Source organism: Sciurus vulgaris (assembly GCF_902686455.1).
Source record: "Sciurus vulgaris genome assembly, chromosome: 16".
In the NCBI taxonomy this organism is placed as follows: Eukaryota; Metazoa; Chordata; class Mammalia; order Rodentia; family Sciuridae; genus Sciurus; species Sciurus vulgaris.
Window position 1 is genome coordinate 52,401,399 of NC_136477.1, and position 27,791 is coordinate 52,429,189.

Sequence of the window (27,791 nt, forward strand, 5' to 3'; positions counted from 1 at the left end):
TCTTAACGCGCCCTCGCTCGGCGCCGGGCCTCGGCCGCCGCCAGTCATTGCTGCCTTAGGGGCTCTCTGTCTCTATCCTCGGCTCCCTCTCCCGGCCACGCCATGGAAGGTTACCACAAACCTGACCAGCAGAAGCTGCAGGCCCTGAAGGACACAGCCAACCGCCTGCGCATCAGTTCCATCCAGGCCACCACGGCGGCGGGCTCCGGGTGAGCGCAGAGCGCTGGGCGCGGGCCCGGGGAGGGGCGCCCGGTGCGGCGGGGCTCAGGCAGGGCGGGGGAGCTGTTCCCGCGGCCTCGCTGGCTCCGTGTCGCGCTGCACTCTGCCACCTCGAGGGAGCCGGCGGGGGCGCGGTCGGATGGTGGAGGCGTGCGCCTCGCTGGCCTCTGGTCGCCGGCACCTTCCGCTGCTCCGCGCACTTGCGGCCGGGCTATCCTACTCGGCCGCGTGGGCCTTGGTCCCTGAAGCGCCGCAGGCCGGGTGTGCAACCTTAAACTCCTTTTCCCTCGCTGCACGGTGGCGCGGGGTGGGGACGACTGATTGGCGAGGCCTCCCACTGCGGCCACACCGGCAAGGCCACCATTGTTGCTCTCTCCGTCCTTTGCCGCCGCTCGCGCGGTCTTCTTAACCCGTCCACAAACGAATGGGCGCCTCTGGTAACATCCTGCCTTGCGGATGGAGAGACTGAAGGTCCAAGTTGTCCACTGTCGCACTCAGGGAGAGCTGGGATTTGAGTCCAAGCAGTACAATTCGGGAACTGCGGTTTTAACCCCCCATCTTGCAGGAGACTCTCGTCCCGTCCTTCTCATCACCTCAAACTACACTTTCCCCACCCTCCTTGTCATTGCCTCACGTTCCTGTCACCCACGATTGGTTCAGGGACTTCTGGGAAGGCTATGGTGAGGGCGGTGAGATGGCACGTGGTCGTAGGTCGCAGAACCCTGGCCTCATTGGAAAGGGGAGCATTTGGAAGACTAAATGAATGAGTTCCAGGGCCCCGGCAGGGGGAATGAAGTCCTGGGATACTAATGCCCCCACACTGGGTGATTTCAGGATTCTGGTGCTCCTCTTGGGGCCAGATGTAAGACTACTGAAATAACACGGTGCTGGGTAATGAAATGATTTGGGGGACTGGGTAGGGAGTGATTTCTAAGGATCTTCCAGCCAAACCTGTGTTTAGAACAAACAGATTTGGATTTCTGGTCAGTTTCATATAGGATATATTACTAAGTAGATGTCTTGAACTGGGGATGTAGCTCAGTGGTAGAGTGCTTACCTAGTATGCATGAAACCCTGGGTTCAATCCCCAGTACCATTCCCCTCCAAAAAAAAAAAAGTCTTCTTACTTTCAGAATGGGTATGTGCTCATCATTTGTACCTTCTCAGAAGATCTGGAACTCTTGCAAACCATTTCCCTTCTCCCCATTCCTACGCATACTTTGGACCTGTTATCTCTCCTAGGTTTATATCAGTTCTGCCCTTATATTAGGGTATCTTCTGTGCAGGCAGGGATCCTGCTTACTTTTAGTGCCACCCAGCACTTTCCAGTGCATGGTGTGTTTGCATACCTTTTATCACTTGTTTTGTAGTACTGAATCTGCTTCCCTTGGCCATGTCATAAGGTATGAGGTCTAGCTGGGGAGACACTGGTGATCAACTAACTTGTGTTGCACATATGAGCATCTTATACGACTAGATCAGACATGCCAACCTAGGATGTCTAACATTCTTTATTGCATTCTGAGAAAAACTCAGATAGATTGTAATATGTTCACATTTTATAGACTAGGACACTGAGGCTAGTGTGCTAAGTGACCTGCCTGTCTGGTGGCTGCTGAGTACCATCTGATGTGGAGCTCACATCATAGGAAGTCCTTTTGGGCCTGTGGGCAGCAACAATCTGGAGAATGGAGGGAAAACATAAAGGGGGAAGTCAGGTGCAGTCGTGACAATATTAGTTTGAAAAGTATTTGGAGAGAAATGAAGTAGTAGAACGGTAGGGGGCTCCCAAAGCAGAGTTGTCAGTGGGATTTTGTCCTTGTCAGATAGTTTCCACTGGAAAAAAGATACTTTATGTGGCTACTAAGAATTTACTCATGTTTACATTGTAGCCTTCAGGAGGAACTCAACTGAACTGAAAAAGTATCCCTTAAAAAAAAAAATCTAACCTGTGATTGCTGTGTGTATGTAGTAAAAGATGCAAGAAAGACAGACTTTGGCATCTAGGGAGGCTGAGGCAGGAGGATCACAAGTGTGAGGTCAGCCCCATCAATTTAGTGAGACCCTAAGCACTTTAGGGAGACCCTGCCCTGTAGCTCAATCTCCAGAACCAAAAAAAGAAAGGAATACTTAGAGAAAGCTTATTTTTCAGAAGGAAGTAACATTGCTATGCAACCCCTGTCACAAGAGAGATTTTGAAAGGTGTGTGCAGAGGGGGTGGGGAGTGTTCAAAAATATTCAAGGAAGTCTTGAGACATGGACAGTGTTCTGGTTTCCCAGTGCTTATTTTGCGCCCCACCGTTTCCTCACTGCAGTGGGTGAGTTCCATCAAGTAAAGGTTCAGTTCTGAGGTCCTGGCCCAGTCTGGGCTACAGTCTCAGCTTAAGTAACCACTCTCTCAGGGTGTTCCCTTTTTTCTGGGGGAACTTGTAAGTAGAACAGGACTTTGGTCCAATCTTTGCTGGTTACCCAGTGAGGCTGGATTCAGATGTTCTGTTACTGAGGACCCCATCTCTTGTTTTGGGGAGTCCTGATTTCCCGAGTTTTCCCATTCCTGTGCCATCGCCAAGCCCATGTGCTGAGGACCTCGCCACACCCCAAGAAGTGAGGACACTAGCTTCTGTGTTGGGAGCAGGCTTGGAGGTGAAGGGACCGAGCCTTCACAGAGGACTTTTTGTTGAGGCAGTGCTCACAGTGGCTAGTGGCCATCTCTGGAGTCATCTCTCTCTGCAAGCTTTTAGAAAAGGAAACCCCAAGCCAGGCATGGTGGCACTCTCTTTTAATTCTAGCTAATTGGAAGGAGGCAGCACTTCTGACCCCAGCTTTGGGGAGAGTAACAAATGACCAGGCTAGCTGGTGGGCACCAGGAAAAGAGGAATCTAACCTGGCTCTGTTCCAAGCAACTTTGCCCTTGTCAGAAGGCCCTTCCCATCCCAGAGCCTCGGTTCCACCATCTTTAATGGAAAGTTTCATAGGTAGGTGGTACATTAATCAAACTTCCTGAAGCAAGCTAACTTTATAAAGAAAAGAGGTTTATTTAGCTGAAATTTTCAGTTGTAGATGCTGAGAGTCCAAACAGCATGCTTCAGGTTCTAGCAAGGGCCCCCTACCTCATGGTGAAGGGCAGTGATAGGAAAAGATAGCATGTTTTTTTGTTTTTTGTTTTTTCTACTGGGAATTAAACACAGAGGCAATTGAGCTACATCCCCAGTCTTCTTCTTCTTCTTTTTTTTTTTTTAAGGCATGATCTCACTATGTTGCCCAGGCTGACTTTGAAACAATCCTTCTGCCTCAGTCTCCCAAATCACTGGGATCACAGGGTTGTGCTACCTGCATCCAGTGAGAGATCACATCTTGAAATAGGAAGCCCAGAGAGCAAATGGTCCCCTTCTAATGCATGCCCCCAATTTACCTAGGGACCTCCGCCTAGGCTCCACCTCTTAAAGCTTCCACACCACTTCTCCACTGCCATTCTGGGACCAAGCCTCTAACATGTGAACCTTTGAGGGACAAATAGCATCTAAACCATAGCAGGTGGTTTTCAAACTTAGTTCCTTAGGAACAGGGCTGGGGCAGCTGAGTGAACAGGCCCTGGGATCCTACCACCTGCTCTTAATAATTTTTTTGCATCTTGGTGGTCATGTGACCTTGAAGTGGCCAGGATTATATTCCTGCTACCCGGCTCTGGCATTTGGGTGTGTGTTAGCTGAGTGCTCAGAGTTCCGCTCAGAACTCTGGCCTCATGTGGGTTCAGCCTCTCTGGGCACAAAGGGTTGTCTAGGTTCACTTCTCTATTCAGACTGCCTTGGGTCCTCCTTCAGCCTGGCATTGGCTGAGGCAAGAACAAAATCATTGAAATTGCCCCAGCAGTAGCAGCAACATTACTCAACTCAGTGTGAAGACACCCAAATACCCTAGAATGACTGGGTTCCCTGCTCCAGTGACCTCTGAACTCAGCAGGGCTAATGGTCAATGTTTCTTGAAGCTGGGAACAAGGTGCAGCCCCCTGGTTATGGTCTGGCTGAAACAGCCTGGTGGCTGCCTGTGAACTCTTAACTGTGGCCCTTGGACTTGGCCTGTTTCAACAGAACCTGGTCCCACAAAATCAGGAACTTTCTTGTTGCCATAGGCTACAGTTATCTGTGCCAGATGACCAGAGCACTTTCTGAGGTCAGTCTGCAGAGGCAGGGCCTTAGGCACACTCTGCTGTCCCTGCATGAAGCAAGCTTGCTGGGAGCTGAGATACTGCTCCTGGCAGGTGGCTCTATCTGACCAGGGCTCACACTGGGGGCATCTTGCTCAGAAGTGCCTTGTGTTCGTGGGCTGAATGTGATCTCTGAGGGCTGCACAACTGGTCAGGGAAGTGCAGACACCTGAGAACTTCCTCCCCTGGGTTCTGAGCACCCTTTTTTCCTTCTTTTAAAAACAAGTCATTAGCAGCTTTATTAAGGTACAATTTAGATATGATAATATTGAAAGTGTACAGTTCTGAGATTTCAAATAAACTTACAGTGACTTATGATAAATTTTTGTGACTTTACCACATCCAATTTTAGTACATTTCATTGCCCCCAAAGATCCTTCCTGCCTCTCCCCTTCCCCGACCCAATCCCAGGCAACCACCAGTCTATTTTTCTCTCTTCTGGACATTGCTCAGAAATAGAATCACATAGAGATTTTTGCAATCTGGCTTCTTTCACTCTGCATAATTTTTGGAAGTTGTCCATGAATTAGTACTTTTTTACCTTTTGTGGCCAAATATTCCATTGTATGTGTATTTCACACTTTGCTTATCCATTCACCAGTTTCTCTTACTTAGCATTTTGCTTTTGTCCTATCTTATTCCCGGCAGGCACCAAGTCCTTGGGCAAGTCACTTTTTATTTTATTTTTTTTGAGACAGGGTCTCACTAAAATTACCTAGGAACTCGCTAAGTGTCTGAGGCTGGCTTTGAACTTGGAATCCTTCTGCCTCAACCCGCTGAGTAGCTGGGATTAACGGCATGCACCTCCACAGCTGGCATTAACTGTGTTCTTTATAAAAATACTACCTCATTCAGTCATGTTCCAGTGCCTCCATTTTACAGAAAGAAAACTGAGGCTCCCAGAGGTCATAGCCCCAAGGCCAGAGTCAGGACCCGTCATTGTTCACTTATGCACTCAGTTTGTGGAAGGTGCTTGGAGACACAATAGCAAAAGGACTCGAAGTCCCTGTCCTCATAGAACTTGTGTTCGGGAGGATGGCCAGCCATAAGCAAGCATATTGTGCCAGATGGTAATGAGTGTGAGTGAGAGGAAGAAGGGGGCTTTCATTAATTTTTAAAAATTTTGTTCTTGTGATACTGAGGAATGAACCTGGTGGCTTTACCACTGAGCTAGGCCCCCAACCATTTTTATTTTTTATTTGGAGACACGATCTCCCTAGGTTGGTAAGGCCGGCCTTGAATTTGAGATCCTCCTGCCTCAGCCTCCTTAGTCACTGTAATTACAGGTGTGTGCCACCAGGCCTGAAAAGATATCTAGATATTAGATAGCTTTTAGATTTGTGGTCAGGGAGGGTTTCTGGGAGGCAGTGACATAAGGCAGATATCTGAAGAAACAATCTGAGGTCTGGAGTCGGTTGTTCATTTAAGGTAGGAGCTAACTCTATAGGATCCTGGCATCCCCTATTCCTTCCCAGATATTTAAAAAGATATATATATATATATATATATATATATATATATATATATGTTATAAACAGTGAATCTGCATGTAACTACCACAGGCTAAAGAACTAGGACTTTTTTTGGCAGTGCTGGGAATCAAACCCAGGGCCTTACACATACTAGGCAAGTGCTCTACTACTAAGCCACATCCCAGCCCAGGAACTAGGACTTGTAGTACTTTCAAACTTCCTTTGTGTTCCCATGTCCCCTCCCTTCAGAAAGAACACCCTGAAATTTTCATTTTAATTCCATTGTTTTCTTTAAACATATAACATTTTTCTTTAAGCACATAACATTTATGTATGTTTATGAATAGTATGGTCTTTGTCATCTCTGCAGGTCTGTACTTTTTTCACACATTTTGTTGATTGAGATAAATGTTGGGTCTGAAGTGGAGATCATTCATTTTTACAGTTTCATGATATTCCCTTATATAGGAATATTTTGCAGTTAATGTATTCTGTTGGTGAACATGTTGGTGGTTCCATGTCACGCCACTGCCATCAGTGTGGGGACACCCGTTTATTTCTCAGAGAACACACAGTGCATGTATTTTTCTGTTATGTTTCTACAAGTGGAGTTGCTGGGTCTTAGGGAATGTGCATCTTCAGCACATTTTTTTTATGTAGTTTAATGGTTAAAATATTATTCAGGTTTTCTATTTCTTCTTGAAACAGTTTGAGTAGTTTTTCTCCCTAGGAATCTTCCTATTTTCAAATTTATTTCCATTAGGTAGTTCAGAGTACTTTGTCATCTATGTTCATGCCCTGACTGACTACCTATCTTTCTTTCTTTTCAGTACTGGGCATTGAACCCAAGGGCGCTGTACCACTGAGCTACATCTCCAGCCCTTTTTATTTTTTTCTTTGAGGCAGGCATTCCTAGGTTGCCCAGGCTTGCCTTGAACTTGTGATCTTCCCGACTCAGCCTCCAAGTAGCTTGGATTACGGGTGTGTACCTCCAAGCCTGGCCTCTTGTTTTCTTGATTCTGCTCTGTCAGAAGTTTGCTAAATTTTCAGTCTTAGAACTGCTTAAAAGAAAAAAAAAAAATTAATCTAGCTCTTGGCTCTGATTTTTTAAATTGAATATTTACTTCCTATTTCATGAATTTCTGCTTTTTATCATCTTTTTTCTACTGCTTTTGAGCTTACTTTTTTGGGGGGAGGGGGTACCAGGAATTGAACCCAGGGGTGCTTAACCACTGAGCCATATCCCCACCCCCTTTTTTAATATTTTAATTTGAGACAGGGCCTCACTGAGTTGCTGAAGCTGGCTTTGAATTCATGATCCTCCTGCATCAGCCTCCCAAGCTCCTGGGAGTACAGGCATGCACTGCCAGGCCTGGTATTTTTTTTTTTTTTTTTTTTTCCCAGGGCCGAGGACCAAACTCGGGGCCTTGTGTGTGCTAGGCAAGTGCTCTGCTGCTGAGCTAAATCCCCAACCCCTAAAATTGATCTTCGTTATTGGTTTTCAACTCTTCTTACTTTCTTCTTTGGATGCTTATTTCTTTTCTATAATAGTTTTTTGTTTGTTTTTCTCTTCTTTTGTATTTGTAAAGTATTGGGGGTTGCCTTGGTGAGGCCTTAATAGGTGTTTAGCTCATTCATTGAGAAGCCCTGTGACCTCTTGGAATTCAGGCCCAGCCTGTGTACAAGGAGGGGCCATTTTGGGAATGGAGGCTGGCATCCCTATTTCTTGAAGGAGCCCAGCCAGAGTGGGAGGGGTCTTCTCTGGCTTTTTCCTTCAGGGAAAACTGAATGCCAAAGGATAAGAGAGACTTCTGTGGAAGAATGTGTTCTGAAGGAGGGCAGACAGGAGGGAGGGTCTTTGAGAAACTTCTTTTGGGTCTGGCTCTAAACTGTCCAAATCCCTGTTAGAGATTAAACTAATTGAGATTGGAAATACACCTAAGGCCAAGACAGAGTTTTTCTGTTTTTGGGTACTGAGGAATGAGCTCAGCAGCACTCAACCACTGAGCCACATCCCCAGCCCCATTTTGTATTTTATTTAGAGACAGGGTCTCACTGAGTTGCTTAGCACCTCACTTTTGCTGAGGCTGGTTTTGAACTCTTGATCCTCCTGCCTCAACCTCTGAAGCCACTGGGATTACAGGCATGTGCTACCGCGCCTGGCCCCAAACAGGACTTTTGAACAGGCAAGTCTGCTGGTAGTCCCCATATAGCACAGAAAGATGGATAGTAGGGTAAGACCCTGTAGCCCCTCCATCTCACTAGTTCTAGCCCGTCTGTGTCCTCAGGTGCAACACACACGGCCCCAAGAGGTGAGACTTCTACCTGCAGTTGTCTGGTCCAGGCAGGCTGAAGCTGCAAGGAAAGCTTCATCTCTGAGGCCTCTGATTCCTATGCTTTGGGCCTTTAAAGGCCCTTTAGTAGTTGGAGTTTAAAAGTAGCCACATCTCATGTATATTCAGCGTTTCACAGTTTACAGAACCCTATCTCAGCTTTTGACTTTTTCCTTCCTTCTTGCCTCTGGTGGCTGGGGGTAGATCATGCTCTCAGTCTACAGATGAGGACCTGGAGGTTCGAACCTGGTCCCCTAGGCCATGATGGTAGCTAGTGGTGACCTGGGCACTTTGCACATATTCTCTCACTTTGTCTCCTAGGCACCCCTTCACAGCATCCACATTTGCAAGTGAAGAAACTGAGGCCTGGGGAGGTGACATGAGCAAGTCATGCAACTCAAGTGACACAGACCATATCCCTTACCCATGATACTTTGCAGAGGGAGAACCTTGAAAACTCTGAGGAGGAGGAGAGAGGATGCTTCTTCTAGGGATCTTTTCTTCTGCATGTGTTTACTTGGTGGATACAAAGACTCCCAGTGATTGACTGGATGTGGGTTTGGAGGGAACTTGAAATCTTGTAGCTTGCCCCTCGGGCCTTAGCAAAGAGGGTTTAAAATCGACTGCACATTCTGCTTTCCTTAACAGTATCTGTTCGTGGGCAGCTACACGCGTTGGTTAGTTTTCTGTCACTGTGACAGAATACGAGATGAACGATTTAAAAGATGGAAGGTTTATTTTGATATAGTTTCAGAGGTTTCAGTTCATGGTCCCTTGCCCCCATCATTTTGAACCTGTGTCAAGGCAGAATATCATGGCAGCCAGGAAACAGGGTGGGAGGAATGAGGAAGGGAAAAAGCCAAGGTTCCAGTATCCCCTTTCAGGCATATTCCCCGTGACCTACTTCCTCCAACTCTATAGGCTCCACTTCTGAGAGTTTCTACCTCCTCCCAGTAGTGCCGTCATCTGGGGGCCAAGCCTTCAACATGTGAGCCTTTGGGGAACATTTAAGAGCCAAACCATAATCCCAACTTCCTCCTTCCACATTCCCTCTGTCTGGGCCTGGGCATTCCTCCACCACATGCCAAAAGTGCTTGTGTTCTGCCAGTTCTCCTTGGAGCCATGTGGAATGTCACCCGGGGGTCAAGAAGAGGACAGGTGGGTGGAGCCCCTGCTCCTGGCTTCCTTCCTTCTTTGGTCCTTCCTCACTGGCTTCATCATAAGGGGGCCTTGGCTTTTCCAGCAGGGCTCTTTGGGATGGAGGTGGGAAGTGGGTGGGAGGGCTGCCAGAGCCTGTGTTGACTGGGCAGTGAGTCTTCCAGCTGAAGCTGGCACTGGGAGCAAGGGATTAGGGTCCCTGCTGGGCAGAAAAGGGTTCCTTATTTACATACCCTCACCTCCCTCTTTCAGGTAGTGTCTTTCCCCCCCTGACCAGGAGTTCATAGACATGGTTAAGTATAAGATGACTGACTGTGTGCCAAGATGTGGGTACTAAACCAGCATGGATAGTTCTCCGGATTCCTCTACTAACGTGTCTGTGCTGGGAGTGACTCACCCCTAACCTGGTGGGGGCCCACTGCAGGGGAGGAGGGAGGCTGAGGTGAGCCCCAGATGTTGCATGTGCTCTTGTGTTTGGCATTAGGCATGTTTTAGTTGTGAAGAGCCCCAGAGAGCAGCATCAGAGGCTTGGCTGAGCTGCATGTGCGGGAGGCCAGGAGACACGTGCCCTGAGTCTGACCTCGTAAGAGAACTGGACCAGAGGGCTCCAGGGGTGGCCAGGAATTGCAGCATATCCCAGCAGGAACCCCAGCCTGCTCCATCAAGTGGGCCCCCGAGACCTGAACAAGTCTCATCTCTAGGCTTATAATCCTTCTTGTACTTTCTAGTGTTAATTCCTTAGTTCAGGAGCCTCTCAATTCTTAAAACAAGAGTCTAAAGAAAGGGGGGCCAGGGTGGATTCTTGCTTTTGATGGTTCCACCTCAGTTCTTGTCCACAGGCAGAAGGGGTTATTACTTATTAAGAATGTAGCCTTTGCAGGAGATGAAATTGTGTGTTTTGCTTTTAAAATCCTGCATGAAAATATAGTTGCAAATGTTATGCCAGTTCTCAAAAATGCCCATTTAAAAAGCTGCCAAGAAGCCCAGCGATGCAATTGGAAAGCCCAAAGCCTGATTTCTCAGGCTCCCAAACGTGTGTTGAGGCTGCCAGCGGTTTGTGGTAACTTGGTGAGCCTTCCTAACCCCTGCCCTGTGGCCCCAGGGAACCAGTACCCCGAGCAGATCAGGGTTCCCCTCACAAGTGGGCAGAACCTGGTAGTCCCATCGGGACGTGGCTCTTTGATAAGTAATAGAGGTGCTGTCACTCCTTAGCTGAGTCTTGGATTCCTGGGAGCCAAGGGGAGGGAACTGACCCTACCTAATGCTAGCTGCTACCAGCCCCTGTCCTGTCCCCTCAAGTACTGTGCTGGCTTTGGGTCACAGGTCTGTTCTACTTGATCTCTCTTGGGCCCCTTCTTCCTTCTGATGTGAGTCCAGCCTCAGAATTTTTCAGGTGCCATGACTGAGGGCCTGGCCCTTGGGAAAGGATGGCCATACCTGGCATCCAACTGGCTGGCCCCACTCCCAAGCAACCAGCGGTGGCAGGCTTGCATCCTGTGCCACCCTTCCAGGCAATGGGAGCATGTGGCTGTCTGATAAGTGAAACCTATGTGACTCTCCTTGGGATAGGCATCCCCAGGTCCCTGTGTACATGCTTGGTCAGTGCTATGGATCAGGGGGCTGGGGCCATGATGTACATGTCTGTCTTCTCTTTTGGGCCACAGCCACCCCACGTCATGTTGCAGTGCTGCTGAGATAATGGCTGTCCTCTTCTTCCATACCATGCGCTACAAGGCCCAGGACCCCCGGAACCCTCACAACGATCGCTTTGTGCTTTCTAAGGTAAGAGTCCAGCTGGCTAGGCACAGTGGCGCATGCCGGTAATCCCAGTGACTTGGGAGGCGGAGGCAGGAGGATTGCACGTTTAAAGTCAGCCTCAGCAACTTAGCGAGCCTTAAGCAACTCAGCGAGACCCTGTCTCTAAATAAAATATTTTAAAAAGAGCTGGGAATATGACTCAGTGGTTAAGCACCCCTGGGGTTTATCCCCAGTACCCCAAAAAAAAAAGAGTCAAACTGCCCTTTGCCAGCCACCCCCACCTGGAGCTATGTCATGAGGGCCCTGGAATGGTGCCTGTTCTCTGCAGAGTTACCTGCCGCCCATTCTAAGCCCAGTCCAAGTCCCTCTCTCAATGTCTTGCTCTGTGTTGACCCAGCTGATAAACTTCCTGAGCTAAGGAATATGTGACTGAATTAACAGGTTACTCTTCCAGGAGACCCAGGAACATTAACAAGGCTCTAACTCAAAGGAACCTTGTGGGAAACAATAGTAACAGTGTTCTGCTGGGTGTCCTCAATCTGGGAGTAACAGGCAGGACTCGAATCCAGGTTTGGGGTTATTTGGTGACTTTCTGCCTGAGTCTTTCTGCGTGTGCCAGCTCTCTGAAGGCCCTACTTGCTCCCCCGTAGAAGTGGTACTGTACAGTAGCAGGGTTTTGAATGGGGCACCCTACCTTGCCTCTTCTGGGTGAGGGTCATAGCCATGAACCATGCCACAATTGCTCAAAATCCACCCGTCCTCAGGCCTGGCTCAGCAGCCTGTGGCCTCTCAGGGCAGGCTTTAGGGCTTAGAAGTCTGTCCAAGTCTGTTACATGCCAGAAACCAGGGATTAGGGCAGCCGGCTGCCTACTGGAGTTTTGGCCTCATCCAGCTGCACAGCTGTGCCCCCCTGCACCTGTCTTAATGCCTGCCCGGCCTTGGCTGGCTGTGGGAACTTTGGGCTGGAAACCAAGAGGCTGGAGAGGGATGAAAGGGGAAAAGTGGCCTTCACTCGCTTCCTCCCCTGAAACAGATACCCTGGCCGGCCGGCTCAGCCAGGCCCTGGGTTCATGTGCAGTGGGAATAGCCCCATGTACCAGCTCTCCATCTGACCCTCCTCTGCTGTCCCTCTTCTGGCAGGGCCATGCAGCTCCCATCCTGTATGCAGTCTGGGCTGAAGCCGGTTTCCTGCCCGAGGCGGAACTGCTGAACCTGAGGAAGATCAGCTCTGACTTGGATGGGCATCCTGTCCCGGTAAGTGCACCTGCCAGGAGTGTCCCAGGTCTCTGCCTCCACATCCCCTTTCCTAGGCACAAGGTTGCAGGGCAGGGGCCCACTGAGACACTGAAGGTATTAGGCAAAGGATAGGGATGAGATGAGGAAGGAAAGATGTGGACTTTGTGGGCACGTTGTATTCACCCCATGCTGTGCAAAAGGGCAAATCTTTTTTTTTTTTTTTTTAATTTGTTCTTTTTTAGTTGTACATGACAGTAGGATGTATTTTGATATATACGTATGTGAAGTATAACTTGGGCAAGTCCTTTTAAGGCCCCAGCCAGCAATGTTATGGGTCAGCTTCAAGGAGGGCCCTTCTCCAAGCTTCTCTTCCCCACTACCCGCCCACTTCCCAACTGCAGACCAGATAGATAACAGCTTGGGAAGAGAGGTTCACCAGTGAGTCAGTAAGGAGGTAGCAGCAGGATACTAGTAACACCCCAGGGAAGGAACCCAGATTACTCCCCAGTGTGCCAACTGGTATCCCTACAAATACTGAAGTTTGCCAGTTATCACAGGAACTGTTACCATGGCCTGGGAACTCACTCACGCCAAACGGTTCTATCTATTTTGCCACAAATATCCCAGCTGCTTTCTAAGGTGAACTCTGTTAATAGCTGAGACAACTGAGGCTCAGAGAAGGTTAGTCCCCAGCCTGAGGTCACACAGCTCATTAGAGGACAGGACTAGGAATTGAACCCACACCCAGTTACTTTGGTATGAGTATAAGAAGTCACATCATGGGGAAGGGCTTCCTGCTGGAGAGGAGCTCACAGCTCTGGATGGGGGTGTGGCTGCCCTGGCTCGGATGGCTGGAGACTGGGGTCCTGGAGGGTTAGTTGAAAACGTGCTGCTCTCTGGTCTCCCTGAGTAACTGTGGCTCTGTTATGACAGAAACAAGCTTTCACTGATGTGGCTACTGGCTCCCTGGGCCAAGGCCTCGGCGCTGCTTGTGGAATGGCCTACACAGGCAAATACTTCGACAAAGCCAGGTAACACCCCTACTCACCACCCTGTCCTCAATTGTTCTGAGAGGGATCTTCAGGGGACCAGCAAAACCCCATCTTGAAATAAAAAGTAAGAAGGGATATAGCTCAGTGGTAGAGCGCTTGCCTAGCTTGACTGAGGGCCTGAGTTCAGTCCTTATCACACCAAATAAATAAGCACGTAAGTATGTACACACTGTTTGAGTCAGCTTTTTCGCTGCTCCGTTTATTTGAGGGCATACAGTTTCAGAGGTCTTAGTCCATAGAAGGCCGGCTCCATTCCTCGGGGCTCAGGGTGAGGCAGAACACCATGGCAGAAGAGCATGGCAGAGGGAAGCAGCTCACACAATCAGGAAGCTGAGGGAGTCCCCACTCTCCATGCCTCCATTCCAGTCTCCTCCAGCTACACCCTACCTCTTCAGTTACCACTCCCTTAGTCCCTATCAGGGGATTAAAACATTGACTGGGTTAAGAGTGTTACAACCCGATCATTTCTCCTCTGAACCTTCTTGCATTTATCTCACATGTGAGTTTTCGGGGGACACCTCACATCCAAACCATAACACAGACATAGCATACATCTTGCCAGAAAGGCTTTTTCATTCCCTTACTACCTAGGAGCCGGGTTCTGTGCTTAGTGCTCATGTGCTTTATCAGGTTTCACCCTGATAAGCCCCATGTGAGATGGGAGTGGTGTGAGTAGTTGACCTCTCTTTATGGATGAGGAAACCAGGAAAGATTCCTGCCTAGGCCCCCTGGTCAGTGTTGGAAATACCCAGGGTGCACATTCAGAGTCCCCCAGCTGCTTTGTAAAGGGCCCCAGGGAAACACAGGAAATGAGTATGGGGAGTTGAGTGGATAGGGAGCAGCCCTCCTGCCCTCCACCCTGTAGCCTGGCTATGGTGGGGCTGGCAGGCTAGTGGGCCCTCCAAGGGCAGGTGGTCACAGGGAGCCTGGCCCTGCACTACATTGTGGGAAGCACCTGCTGTTTGCAGGCTGTTCCTCAGGGGCAGGGGCTCCAGGAGACTTCTCACCCCTCCCAGACCCCCTCAGGCTAGGGTCACCTGGCAGCACAGTCTTTCTTTGCAGTCCTGGCTGAGCTTTGGGGCTGCTTAGCTACACCCAGAAGTGATTCACCGTGAAGTAAAGAGAGAGTCACAAAGAATGGGATGTATGTTTAAGAGCATTTTATTTGGCCTAGAATCAAACATGTGAGTTAATTATTCCCTACAGTTGCTTGAAATAATTCCCTATGAAGGATCATTTCCTGACCCTAACATAATGGAGCAAACCAGTGTAGGGAGAAGGGGTTTAGCTGGGTTCCCAGAGGCCAGGGTGGCTTGGGGCCAAGTTTGGCTGAAGCCTAGTCCCTCAGACTACCTGGGGAAAGGGGCCAGGTCATCAAGAGATTATCAGCCTGGGTCGGGCATCCAGAGGTAACATCCTGATAGAGCAGATCAGCTCCAGACCCTGTTCCTCCCTGCCATCTCATTTGAAAGGTAGAGAAATGAACATTTTCCTTTTTCTAAACCCCCTTCCCCAATTTAAATCTAACAATATATTGCTAGATTTCCTCCGTGTTATTGTTTAAAAAAAAAAAAACTTGGAAACTAGCAATCCTTGTATATATGTGTGTGTGTGTGTGTATATATATATATATATATATATATTCTGCTTTTTAAGACTGAAACTTTGCCTGGTACGTTGGTACATACCTATAGTCAATTCTAGCTACTTGGGAGGCTGAAGCAGGAGGATCACAAGTTCAAGGCCAGCCTGGGCAACTTAGTGAGACCCTGTTTCAGAATAAAAAAAGGGCTGAGGCTGTAGCTCAGTGGTAGAGCATCCCTGGGTTCAGTCTCAGAGAGAGACTGAGAGAAGCACCAGACAGGGAGAATGCAGGGAGCTCTGCCCAACCTGGCAGACTGCAGAAGTGGAGTCATGCCGACCGCTCTGGCTGGCTGCCCCAGCCTCGCCCTGCTTTCTTTGCCTTTGCCCTACAGTGAGGAGACTGGAGGCCTGGACGGCTAAGCTTGCAGCCAGGTCAGTGGCCTTTCACTGAAGCAGCGGGAGTGCAGTTCTGTCCCTCTGATCCCAGCCGGCACCAGCTTCTTTCCCTGGGGCGGGTAAGGGAGATCCCCAAGCCCTGCTGCCCCTGTCCAGTGTGTGTACCTAACGCAGCAAGGAGGAGACAGGCTGCAGACAGATGGGAATCCTGACTCGGCTACTTATCACAGTGTGGTCGTCAGACAAGTCCCTTGACTGTTCTGAGCCTGTTTCCTTGTCCACGTGTTGTGGGAGTGACAACTGAACTTACCTGGAGAGGGTTACTCAGCTCAGGGCCTGTCACCAACCCTGCTGCTGAGCGCCATGGGCCACTCTCTGAAGGGAGGTAGTTAATCTTTCTTTGCCTCTTGCTGCTACCCCTCTATCACCCCAGTCACATCTCAGGGCTGCGGTTAGAGTCCCTAAGCTGATGTCCCTGCCGTTAGCCTCACCCCCTTCATTCCACCCTCCCCTGGGATCTGAGAAAGCTCTAGTTTCTGGGTATTCATCCTGAGTTCAGGGCTCCTTACTATGTCACACTGCCTTGAAAAGAGCACGCTTGCCTATGTTGAGGGAGAAGCTCCTGAGGTGGAGGAAGAGCCAGGCCCAGCTCCGGACTTGGGTCTTGGGAGAGCCCACTCCATAGCACATGGTCCCCAGGCTGCTGCTGTCTTCAAGGGCCCTAGGCTTTGCTCATTCTTCCACAAGGCCTCTAGCTACAGGTGCTTCCTGGCCTGTATCATGGCCTCTCCAGCCCAGCTCCTCCTAGCAGGAGCAGAGCTGATTCCCAAGGTTCCCCTTTCTTGCTGGTTCACTCAGCAGGTCCATGAGACATTTCCAACACCCATTGCCATGGATAGCCTAGCCCTCCTGCCCAATTCAGGTCATTTACCCACTCACCCACTCTTCCTCATTTACTTCTTGCTCTGACAGTCCCATTGTTCTGGTTTTGTTTTGTTTTGCACTGGGGATTGAACCCAGGGGCACTTAACCACTGAGCCACATCCCCAGCCCTCTTTTATATCTTATTTAGAGACAGGATCTTGCTGAATTGCTCAAGGCCTCGCTATTTGAACTTTGCGATCCTCCTGCCTCAGCCTCCCAAGGCACTGGAATTATAGGCATGTGCCACCATGCCCAGCTCTTTTGGTTCTTATTGGCCAAATCCCCATCATCCTTTTTTTTTTTTTTTTTTTAATTGTTTTTTGGAATTTGAACCCAGGTCCTTGCACACACTCTACCACTGAGCTGCATCCCCATCACCTCTGTCATCTTAAAGCAGCTAGACCTCTCTGGGTCTCCAGACTGCTTCCCGCATAGCCATTCTTCCATGGCGTGCACCTGGTGACACCATGGCTCCACCCTTGCTATGTGTTCTGCATGTCCTTGTGTGACTGTACTTCACCCAGCAAGCAGACTTCTTGGGTGGATGGGGCTGGGAACCTGACAGGCCCAGAGGAGAGGAACCAGACTCCCACCTGCCTGTCCTCTGTCCACAGCTACCGAGTCTATTGCATGCTGGGAGATGGGGAGCTGTCTGAGGGCTCCGTGTGGGAGGCCATGGCCTTCGCCAGCATTTACAAGTTGGACAACCTTGTCGCCATTCTTGACATCAACCGCCTGGGCCAGAGCGACCCTGCCCCGCTGCAGCACCAGGTGGACATCTACCAGAAGCGTTGTGAGGCCTTTGGGTACGTATGAGGCTGTGGCCTGAGAGTCAGCACAGCCTGGAGTGTTGTCTAGGATAGAAGATTTGCAGAGATAGGAGCTAAAGCTGAGAGGTTAAGCCCTACCTAAAGGTCTCCCTTCTCTAGCATCTTTTGGCTTACAATTCCAACCTCTGGACATTTGAACTCAGCAACTCAGGTTACCACCGTGGATTTGTGGGCTGAGGCCCAGTCTTAAACAGATTTCTTTGTTTGTGGAGTCAAGTGGCGTGACAGTTCTCAGAGCTGCTTATATAGCCTCACTTTCTTGGGTGAAATGGGAGAAGGGTCCTAGGTGTGAGTCGGGGTCACTCAGTAAGGCTAAAGGACATGTGGCTACAGAGGGAATGTACATCAGTTCAGTGGCCACCTTCTGTGCTCTGCCCTAAGCAACCCAGGGAGGAGGAACAGGTTCCCTGTCCTAGTGAAACCAGACAGAGGGTTGGTTTCTAGACTTCCCATTTGGGCCTTGAATGACCATGAATTCAAGAGTCAGGTGTTACAAAGCAGGGAGGTCCATCTGGGTAGCCAGAGGGAGCTTCACCTCGATGCCTCTCCAGCTCCAAATATAAACTGCTCTGCAATTGGAATCTAAAAGACCCAGAGGGGCTGGGGATGTAGCTCAGTTGGTAGAGTGCTTGCCTCACAAGCACAAGGCCCTGGGTTCAATCCCCAGTACCGCAAAAAATAAAAAAAATAAAATAAAAGACCCAGACCCCCAGGCTTCTCCTTGGTGAGGAGGCTGTGAAGCGAAGGGAGTGAGTGGGCAGTTGAGCCGTGTAGGGCTTTTAGGGCCTCAGGTTAGGCCTCCAGGGGTGCCCTTTGTATTCAGGTCCCTGCCTGTGATTGCACCAAACTGACAAGAACATGGAGCTGGCCTTGTAATAACTGCTAACAGACTCACGTCTGTCCTTTCTGATGACTGACCTTATAAAAGGAGAGGATGAAGGGAGGGAAGATTCCGTTGACGGATTCAGAAACCGAGCTACAAGGTCCCTCCAGGGCCTCCCCAAGGTCACATCAGTCTGGGATTTGGAGTATAATAACCCTGGTAGTGCTCCCTGGGGCCTGTGTCTATAACCTTGTGACTTTGAAGCCAGATTACTTAAGTCCTGGCTCCATTACGGACTTGCTTTGTGACCTTGGGCAAGTTACTCCACCTTCAGTGTCTCTGCTTACTTGTTTGTGAAATGAGGGTAACGGCAGCACCTGGCCCGTGGTGGTACGAGCTTGAATGGGTTTATGTGCAAAGTGCTCAGAACAGTGCCTGCACAGAGTGAGCCCTCGGCACGAACTCACCACTATCATTATTAACAGGCCCAAAAGAATCCCAGAAAAGTTGACATGAAGAAGCCAGGCACAGTGGTGCACACTGCAATCACAGTGATTTGGGAGGTGAAGTTGGGAGGATTGCAAGTTTGAGGCTGGCCTCAGCAACTTACTGAGACCCTGTCTCAAAACAAAAAGGACTGAGAATGAAGCTCAGTGGTAGTGGTAGATCACCCCTCTGTTAAATCCCCAGTACAACAAAAGAAAGGGAAAAGATGGCTTAAAGTGGAAGATCAAGCCCGGCGTCATGGTGCACACCTTTGATCCCAGCGAGCGGCCGAGGAGGCTGAGGCAGGAGAACCACAAGTTCAAAGCCAGCCTCAGCAACTTTGTGAGGCCCTGAGCAGCTTAGTGAGATCCTGTCTTAAAATAAAATATTTTTTAAAGTCTGGGATGTGGCCAGTGGTTAAGCGCCCCTGGTACCCAAAAAAAAAGGTGCAAGATTAAACATTTAGGGGCTGGAGTTGTGGCTCAGTGGTGGAGCACTTGCCTCACACGTGTCTGGCACTGGGTTCGATGATTCTCAGCACCACATATGAATAAATGAATAAAATAAAGATCTATCAACATCTAAAAAAATTTAAAAAACAAAGATTAAGCATTTTAAATGTTCAGCATCTGTGGAGTGATAAATATGTCCTCCAAATAAAATCTGGGCCCCCAAATGCATCAGAAATCTAGTAGCAGGCTGTTTCCTCTCTGAGAAGCTGTCAGCTCCACACATTGTGGAGTGTTACTTCCATTTCACCAAATACACCCTTTTCTTTAAGAATATAAATAAACAAATAAATAAAGGAAGGGAGTGGGGAGAATCTAGTAGACAGATTCGAAACCCAGTTCACTGTCCCCAGAACAGCCCTTGGTAGGAAATGAGCAGGTCAGGAATGAGATAATACATGACCCAAGCTTTGAATTACTTAGGAAGAGGAGGGAAATCTATTCAAAGGCAAACAAAAGGAAGTAAAATCATGTGAAGAAAATGAAGGAAAAGAAAGAAAACCCTAATCGGAAACAGGAGCTTTCCAGCTCAAGTTGCAGCTGTGGGTGGGGTGCAGGCCAGCCGTGGGAGGCAGGCCACCCCTTTCCCTGGAGGTTCTTCAGGGCACTCTGGCACCTGGCTGTCCCTTACCTTCTGCCACCTCTGTCCTCAGTTGGCACGCCATCATCGTGGATGGACACAGCGTGGAAGAACTCTGCAAGGCCTTTGGCCAGGCCAAGCACCAGCCCACAGCCATCATTGCCAAGACCTTCAAGGGCCGCGGGATCACAGGTCTGTGGGAGCCCATGGGCACGCTTATCTGCACGTGGTCCCCATGGCTAACTGATGGTGGGCATTGAAAAATACAGTTCCAGGCCTGGGGTAGCTCAGTGGTAGAACATCTTGCCTAGCACTCACTAGGCCCTGGGTTTGATCCCCAGAACCACGAAAAAAAAAATAATAATTATTATTTTCAATGTATGGATTTTTTTAAAAAGCTGGTTACAGTGACACACATCTGTAATCCTAACTACTCTGGAGGCTAAGGCAGGAGGATTACAAGTTCAAGGCCAGCCTCAACAATTTACTTAGACCCTATCTCAAAAAAAAAATAAAAAAAAAAAATAAAATAGCCAGTCGCTGTGGTGCACACCTGTCATCCCAGCAGCTCAGGAGGCTGAGGCAGGAAGATCGTGAATTCAAAGCCAGCCTCAGCAACTTAGCGAGGCCCTAAGCAACTCAGTGAGATCCCGTTTATAAATAAAATACAAAACAGGGCTGGGGATGTGACTCAGTGGTCAAGTGCCCCTGAGTTCAATTCCCAGACCCCCCGAAAAAAAAAGGAAAATAAAAATTGCTGGGGTGCAGCTCAGTGGTAGAATGATTACTTAGCATGTGCATGACCCTGGGTTTGGTGCTGGGGAGCACCACTAAACAACAAAAAAGGGTGGTCAGGAACAGAGGAAATCTGATTCTAGGCACTGAGTTGGTATTTCTGCCAAATGCTCCTGGTTACCCCCTAGGTAGCCAGGACCACACCTCCCCTTACCTGCCTTACATGGATTACAGGTGTATAGGACACTCTAAGAGATGGTACAGTGGCCCTGGGAGCTCTCTAGGAGGGTGTGGACATCCAGGCGAGGACTCTGGCCTCAGTGCTGCTGCCTGGCATTGAGCCCGCAGGTGTTAAAACCAGGTAGCACCTGAAATCCTCAAAGCTGCTTCTGGGCTCCTGATAGTCTGTGGAGCTGCTAGGTACTGCCTGGAAAGATCGAACTGCCCTCGGCCCTGCCCAGGCTCTGGTAACATCTGAAGTGACTTCAAGAGAGGGCTGTTAAGCCTGGCTGGTCCCCACACAAGGCTCTGAGGGGTGGGGCACACCTGGCTGCTTGCAGACCTCACTCAGCTACTTATAGCTGCATGGGATGACCTTGGCAAAACTCACTCTGTTTTGGCCTTCAGCTTCCCCTTCTCATGGCCAGGGTCCTTCCTAGCCCACCAGCTGAGTGTGAGTTCCATAGCAGAACCATCTCTATGCATGCTTGTGGGGGAAGCGGGGGAGGGGTGGGTCAGGGGACACCATGGCAAAGGGTATGGGCTGCATGCTGGGCCACATACATTCTCTCTCCTTCCTGCTCAGCTGAGCTCCTGGAGGGCCAGGCAGTATTCACTGAATGGGCGAACAGGAGTCCTCCAAAGGAGGGTTCTCCAAGACCCTCCTTTCCTGACCCCCGTGGTGCCCTGTGCTGCTCTCTGCTTGTCTGTGATGACACCTCTCCTTTTCCTCCAGGGAGGCTTCCTGCTGCCCCCTAGAGCAGCTTCCTGGCCCTCGGGGGCTTCTGTCTTACCTGTCCCTCTGTCCTCCTGTGTTGTGCCTGTAGGGGTAGAAGATAAGGAGTCATGGCATGGAAAGCCCCTCCCCAAAAACATGGCTGATCAGATCATCCAGGAAATCTACAACCAGATCCAGAGCAAAAAGAAGATCCTGGCAACTCCCCCTCAGGAGGATGCCCCCTCAGTGGACATCGCCAACATCCGCATGCCCACCCCACCCAGCTACAAAGTTGGGGACAAGGTACATAGATGGATCTTGCCTTTCTGGACTGACTGGGTGTGGGACAGCTCTGGTTCTCTGTCTTCCCAAAAAAGACTGAGACCAACATGTACCTTCTGGAGGACTGGGAAAGTGAGGAGAGGGATTATCTATGGTGAGGAGGACATCCTGACATATCCTCATGCTCCTGTCATGTGTCCCTCATGGGGACAGTCAGCTCTATTTACCTGCAGAGGCACAGAGAGGGCAAGAGGCTTGCCACAGTCACACAGTAAGCTATGGGTAGAAATGAGATCATAGCCCAGTACTCCCAAGTCCTTGTATCTCCAGCCAGTGAGGACTCCTGAGCTGAGGACTTCTGCGTAGCTTGGCAAAGGTTAGACCGGGTTTTCCTGGTCCAGGGCCCTCCCCTGAGTGAACTTTTTGAATCCCAAGTCCTCTGTATGAAAAGCGGAGTGAGTCACATGGAATGGGGAAGTGGGCCTGTCTGGCCATTTATTGCTACTCCTATGGCTCAATCACGGGCTGGGAACAAGGGGCTCCAGGAACTCCAAGAACACTTCATCTACTTCATCTTACTTGTCAGCCACCTCACAGGAGTTCAAAATTTCCAGGTGAACTTGTGTTGTTGGGTTTCCTTTTTCTCTCCGTATTTATATCCTTCCCCCTAAAAGCTTCGGAAGCCCCTAGAGGCAGGCAGGGCTTCAGCCGGCCAGTCAGCACAAGAATCTTCCTGCTCTCTGACCCACAGATAGCCACCCGCAAGGCGTATGGGCAGGCTCTGGCCAAGCTGGGCCAGGCGAGCGACCGCATCATTGCCCTGGATGGGGACACCAAGAATTCTACCTTCTCGGAGTTCTTCAAAAAGGAGCACCCGGACCGCTTCATCGAGTGCTACATTGCTGAGCAGAACATGGTGGGTGCCGCAGGGGCTGAGGGGGCAGGGGCAGGGCTGCAGCCCTGCTCCTCTCATGGGCGGCCATATGGTTAGTGCCAGGTGTCTGTTGCAGACCAGCCCAAGGACAGGTAGGATCCCACATTGACCTTCGACTCGCTGCAGTTTGGGGTAGTGATACCTATTAAAGAGGTATGCAGCCAGGTGCCGTGGTGCATGCCTGTCATCCCAGCAGCTCGGGAGACTGAGGCAGGAGGATTGCAATTTCAAAACCAGCCTCAGCAACTTAGCAAGGCCCTGAGCAACTCAGCAAGACCCTGTGTCTAAATAACATACAAAACTGGGCTGGGGATGGGGCTCAGTGGTTGAGTGTCCCTGGGTTCAATGCCCAATACAAAAAAAAAAAAAAAAAGTGCAAATGCAGGCATGCACGCGTAGGCCAGGCGTGGTGGTGAGAGGGACCTCTCTGGGTAAAGGGGCTTCTAGGAGAGGGCAGCACAGCCAGGAAGATGGCCTGTGATGAGCTCAACAGCAGAGGGCGCCAAGCCCCTGTTACACCCTGAGAGGTGCAGACACGTGCAAAGCAGCCCCTTGTCAAGGACTGAGATCGGGAAATAAGGAGCACTGTTCTGTCCTGTTTTTCAAAATCACCCTCCTCCTGGCTCAGGAGCCTGGCCTGGCTTGCAGACTCCTAGGGACAGGGAACTTCCTCTCTCTGGAAGCCACTTACCTCTCCAAAGGAAACTAAAGTTGTCTGTGTGGCCTCCAGAGAGTCCAGTGTGTGCTGGCAGGATACAGGGCTGGGGTAGCTCCCAGAGCTGGGAAAGAGTGTTCGTATCAGCTGGCAGGTTTCAGAGCCCCAGGGGAAGTGGCTGGTTTGGAACTGGCGACTGCACTCTATGCTTCTGGGTGAGGGGTGAGGGGCCTAGAGCCTCAGCAGGCAGGAGGAACAGCGAGGACTGGCCTCTGGCCTCTGCAGAGGCCTGTGGGCCAGCCAGGGAGGTGAGAGCACTGACCTTCAGAAGCCTGGGAAAGAGGAATGATTTGTGTAAGAGCTTTAGCCTTCTTGGCGAGGGGGTTTGCTTATTGCTAGGAAAGAAAGTTCCAGAGGAATATCACCTTGAGAGAACTTTCAAAATGATTATTGTAAGTGGAAAGAGTTTGGTATGGGTGTACAGAAATCACTTGCATGGAATTAACAGATACTAGGATTACAGAATCCTCTACTCCCCAAAAGGTGGCCTCAAGAGGGGTCCTGGACTCCCTGGCTACCCTCTGTCTGCCTCTTCAGGGCTGACCTGCCCTACCTGCCCCCAGGTGAGCATTGCAGTGGGCTGTGCCACGCGCAACAGGACAGTGCCCTTCTGCAGCACTTTTGCGGCCTTCTTCACACGGGCCTTCGACCAGATTCGCATGGCGGCCATCTCCGAGAGCAACATCAACCTCTGCGGCTCCCACTGTGGAGTGTCCATTGGTGAGTTTAGCTGAGATGCTTACACCTGTAACTTCCCTTGATTTTAGGCCTGGAGGTATGGGAGGGATTAGTTGGACCAGGATTCCAGGGTAGGGGAATCCATGGATGGGGAATCTTACTTCAGCTTACCCTTTCCCATATCCCAGGGGAAGATGGGCCCTCTCAGATGGCCCTGGAAGATCTGGCCATGTTTCGGTCCATCCCCACATCAACTGTCTTTTACCCAAGTGATGGGGTTGCAACGGAGAAGGCAGTGGAATTAGCAGCTAATACAAAGGTTGGTCACATGGCTATTCTTATTAATACTGGCAGCTAGCTCTTCCCTAGGACAGAAGAGGAGGCCAGCACAGAGGTACACAGCTGATTACTTGCTGCCCCAGAGCAGTGCTTCTGGCCCCTGGTGGTTATGTAGCTTAAGGTAGAGCAGGAAAAATATAACAGACACCACTCTTACTGCCCCATGGGGTATTCAACCACCACACTCTCCCGGAGTGAGGGATCCTGGCAGCCTCTGCCAGTTTGGCAGTGAGCACCCATTTGCCTTCCTTGTGTTGGATTCTGCAAGACAGGAAAAGAATAAGCTGAGTCCCATGGTCAAGATCAAGAGCTGCCCTGCTGTACTGGGGTGCTGAGTGGTTCCTGTTCTTCTGCCTTAGGACAGGGGGCCTCCCCAATGCACTCTAGGGGAGTAGTCCTACCAGAGGCCAGTCCTCCTGGTAGAAAGTTGCTTCCAGACCAGGGCTGGCAACATTGTGGCTGGCTCTTAGGAGTGTCTAGGGAGGTGCTGGCTGCAGAGGGCGCTCAAGGCCCTTTTTCTTGCTACGGTAGCCAGGATGCAGAGGCCGACAGGCACCCCTGTAGGGATAGCAGGCAGGTTTGCACATGTGAAAGGTCATTCTCTCAACACTCTCTGAGGTCAGAGGTGCTCCGTCCTATATTCCTTACTTTATCTGTTCTGATCCCAGGGCATCTGCTTCATCCGGACCAGCCGCCCGGAAAATGCCATCATCTACAACAACAATGAGGATTTCCAAGTTGGACAAGCCAAGGTCAATGCCCCAGGAGACCCCAACCCTCCTTGAGCCCAACCCTCCTTGCTGCCACTCCCACCTCTCAGCCCCTGAGCCTCACCAGCCCCCTATGTCGCCCCCAGGTGGTCCTGAAGAGCAAGGACGACCATGTGACGGTGATTGGAGCTGGGGTGACCCTGCATGAAGCCTTGGCTGCTGCTGAGCTGCTGAAGAAAGGTGAGGAGAAAGGGACCTGATCTAGCACGATTGCAGAACAGGTCTTGACGGGCGAGAAGCTCATCTATTAAATAATAATACTAATTACTAATATTGATAATGATACTAATTAAAGCCACCCTTCGAGCACTTTCTCCGTCCATGCCCAGCATGATCCTCAATCCCAGGGTTGCAGTGGTCCCTGGAGTCTGCCCACTGGGCTGCAAATCACGACTAGGAAGTTCCTCACCATTGCTGTGCCTCATCTGTAAAATGGAGATGCTAGTACTTTCCTCATAGGACTGTCCTGAGGATTAAGTGGGTATGGCTTGGTGTTACCATTATTGTTAGCATGCAGATGTTAGCTAGTGATGTTCTAGGGGGAGAGGCATGAGCCTCCCCTGCAGTAGAATCACAATACAGATGTCATGTTTCAGCCATGCTGAGCTCCATGGGGAGCGGGGTGGCCATGGCATCCTTAGTAAGGTGCCCTAGAATGAGTAGGACTTGATTAGCAAAAAGGGGAGCAAGCAAGGTGCAAGCAGGAGTGGCATGTGCAGAGCTCAGAGGAGCTGGAGGGGGGCTGGAGGAAGATGGGGCAGGGGTCCAGGTGGCAGGCTTTCAGCAGGGCATAGCAGGTTTGGACGTGCCTTCTAAGAAGGTCCTTCTGCTGGGTTCTCATCTGACCCTTTGAAACTCTCCTGACTATGACTTCAGCTCTGCCCTCCCTTCCCCCATCCCATCCTCACCCCATAAACCGTTGCCTTAGATCAGATACCTGGTGCCTTCCCTGTGGCTCCCCTTTCTTTATTTTCCTTTCTCTTTCCTTTTTCTTTTTTTCTTCTTGGTACTGAGGATTGAACCCAGGGATGCTTTAACACTGAACTATACCACCAGTGCTTTTTTATTTTTTATTTTGAGACAGGGTCTCACTAAGTTGCTGAGGCTGGCCTTGGACTTGCAATCCTGCCTTAGCCTCCCAAGTCACCAGGATTACAGACATGTGCCACTGCACCTGGTTCCCCTTTTATTTTCAAAGACATCATGGGGCTGGGTGCAGTGGCACATGCCTGTAATCCCAGTGGCTCAGGAGGGTGAGGTAAGAGGATCATGGGTTCAAAACCAGCCTTAGCAACTTAGCAGGGCCCTAAGCAACTCAGTGAGACCTTGTCTCTGAATAAAATATAAAAAGAGGACTGGGGATGTGACTCAGTGGGGTTAAGCACCCCTGGGTTCAATCCCTGGTACAAAAAAAAAAAAAAAAAAAAAAAAAAGACATCATGGGAGGTACCAGGAAGGCCATTTGGGCCCACACATTCTCCTGTGTTCAGAGGTAGTCCCCAGACCACGCAGCTGGCTGAGATCCCCCAGAGGGTTTGTAAGCATGAACTTGGGAACAAGGGGACGGTTGGTTCTTCCCAGGGTAGAGACAAGCCTAGGGGCTGAGCTCATAGCCATGTGACAGCCCCCAGGATGTCCCCATCCAGGGTGTCAAGGCCCACTGTGGGGCAGAACCATAGTGCCTAGTCCTTCCCTCAGCCACGCCTCTGGGTCTTCTTTCCTCACAGAGAAAATCAACATCCGGGTGCTGGACCCCTTCACCATCAAGCCCTTGGACAGAAAACTCATCCTTGACAGTGCCCGAGCTACCAAGGGCAGGATCCTCACAGTGGAGGACCACTACTACGAAGGTAACTGGGGCTGCATCAGATGGGCCAGAGGAGGCTGGGGAAGGGCCAGGAGCCAGAGCATCCAAGAGCTGGACATGACCTTGAAGTTCTTCAGGGACTCAATCCACCTTTTCCACTCTTAGCAGTGGGTTGGAATCCTTGCCAGCTTCCTGAGTGGCAGGGACTCATGGAACTGTGCCAGCAACTGTGAGGTAGCTGGGTTCCCAAACCAAGCCTGAGGCCTATTAAAAGGCTGACTCCCAGCTGCTCTGAGGGACAGCTCTGGGTTTTCTGGGGCACAGCTGCCTTCCTGGGGCTCAGATAAAGAAGGTAAGGTTGTTGTACAGAATGAAACAGGGAAAGCAATGCTGAATTTGTCTTTTATGAAGAGTCCTTCACAAAACAACCTCTCCAAGTACACAACACCCCCTCCTCTGAGAGGCTCCAGGCCTTAGACTCAGGATAAGTGCTGAGGTTAGTCTACTGCTAATGGCTACCTGGAGGGTGGTGTTAAATAAACAATTCAGAGGCCACTCTTGGGCTTATTAAAAAATCATGCTGTGATTGATTAGTGATGTCTGCGCTCGTGAGGGGAGTAGAACCTTCTCTGCTATCCTTGGCTTAGGGGATAAACTCAGATTGGTGAAGGGCTGAGGCCCACCCTCTGCTCACCCTGAGGACCCATCATCTGATTCACCCCTTTTTTCCCCCCCACCAGGTGGCATAGGCGAGGCAGTGTCCACTGCAGTAGTGGGAGAGCCTGGAGTCACTGTCACCCGCCTGGCTGTTGCCCGAGTACCAAGAAGTGGGAAACCAGCTGAGCTGCTAAAGATGTTTGGTATTGACAAGGATGCCATTGCACAAGCTGTGAGGGGCCTTGTCGCAAAGGCCTAGGGAGGGTATGGAGTGCAGGGTGGGGGGTTCTATACATTCCTGAAAGATTCTGGCAAAGGTGCTCAAAAAAAATGTACTGAAAGGAGAGGTAAATATATGTTTTGAGAAAAATGA

At 50.2% G+C, this 27,791-nt stretch overlaps 1 protein-coding gene across 1 annotated transcript; it reads left to right on the forward strand.

The window, feature by feature from the left end:
- On the forward strand, nt 1–27,791 carry TKT (transketolase). The gene is made up of 14 exons (XM_079115727.1): nt 1–209; nt 11,051–11,168; nt 12,285–12,398; nt 13,314–13,411; nt 16,951–17,142; nt 19,638–19,756; nt 21,346–21,539; nt 22,270–22,434; nt 23,731–23,887; nt 24,034–24,164; nt 24,853–24,936; nt 25,041–25,134; nt 26,682–26,804; nt 27,502–27,791. Exons 1-14 carry the CDS (start codon nt 103–105, stop codon nt 27,675–27,677), a joined length of 1,872 nt encoding a protein of 623 aa, XP_078971853.1. The 5' UTR covers nt 1–102; the 3' UTR covers nt 27,678–27,791.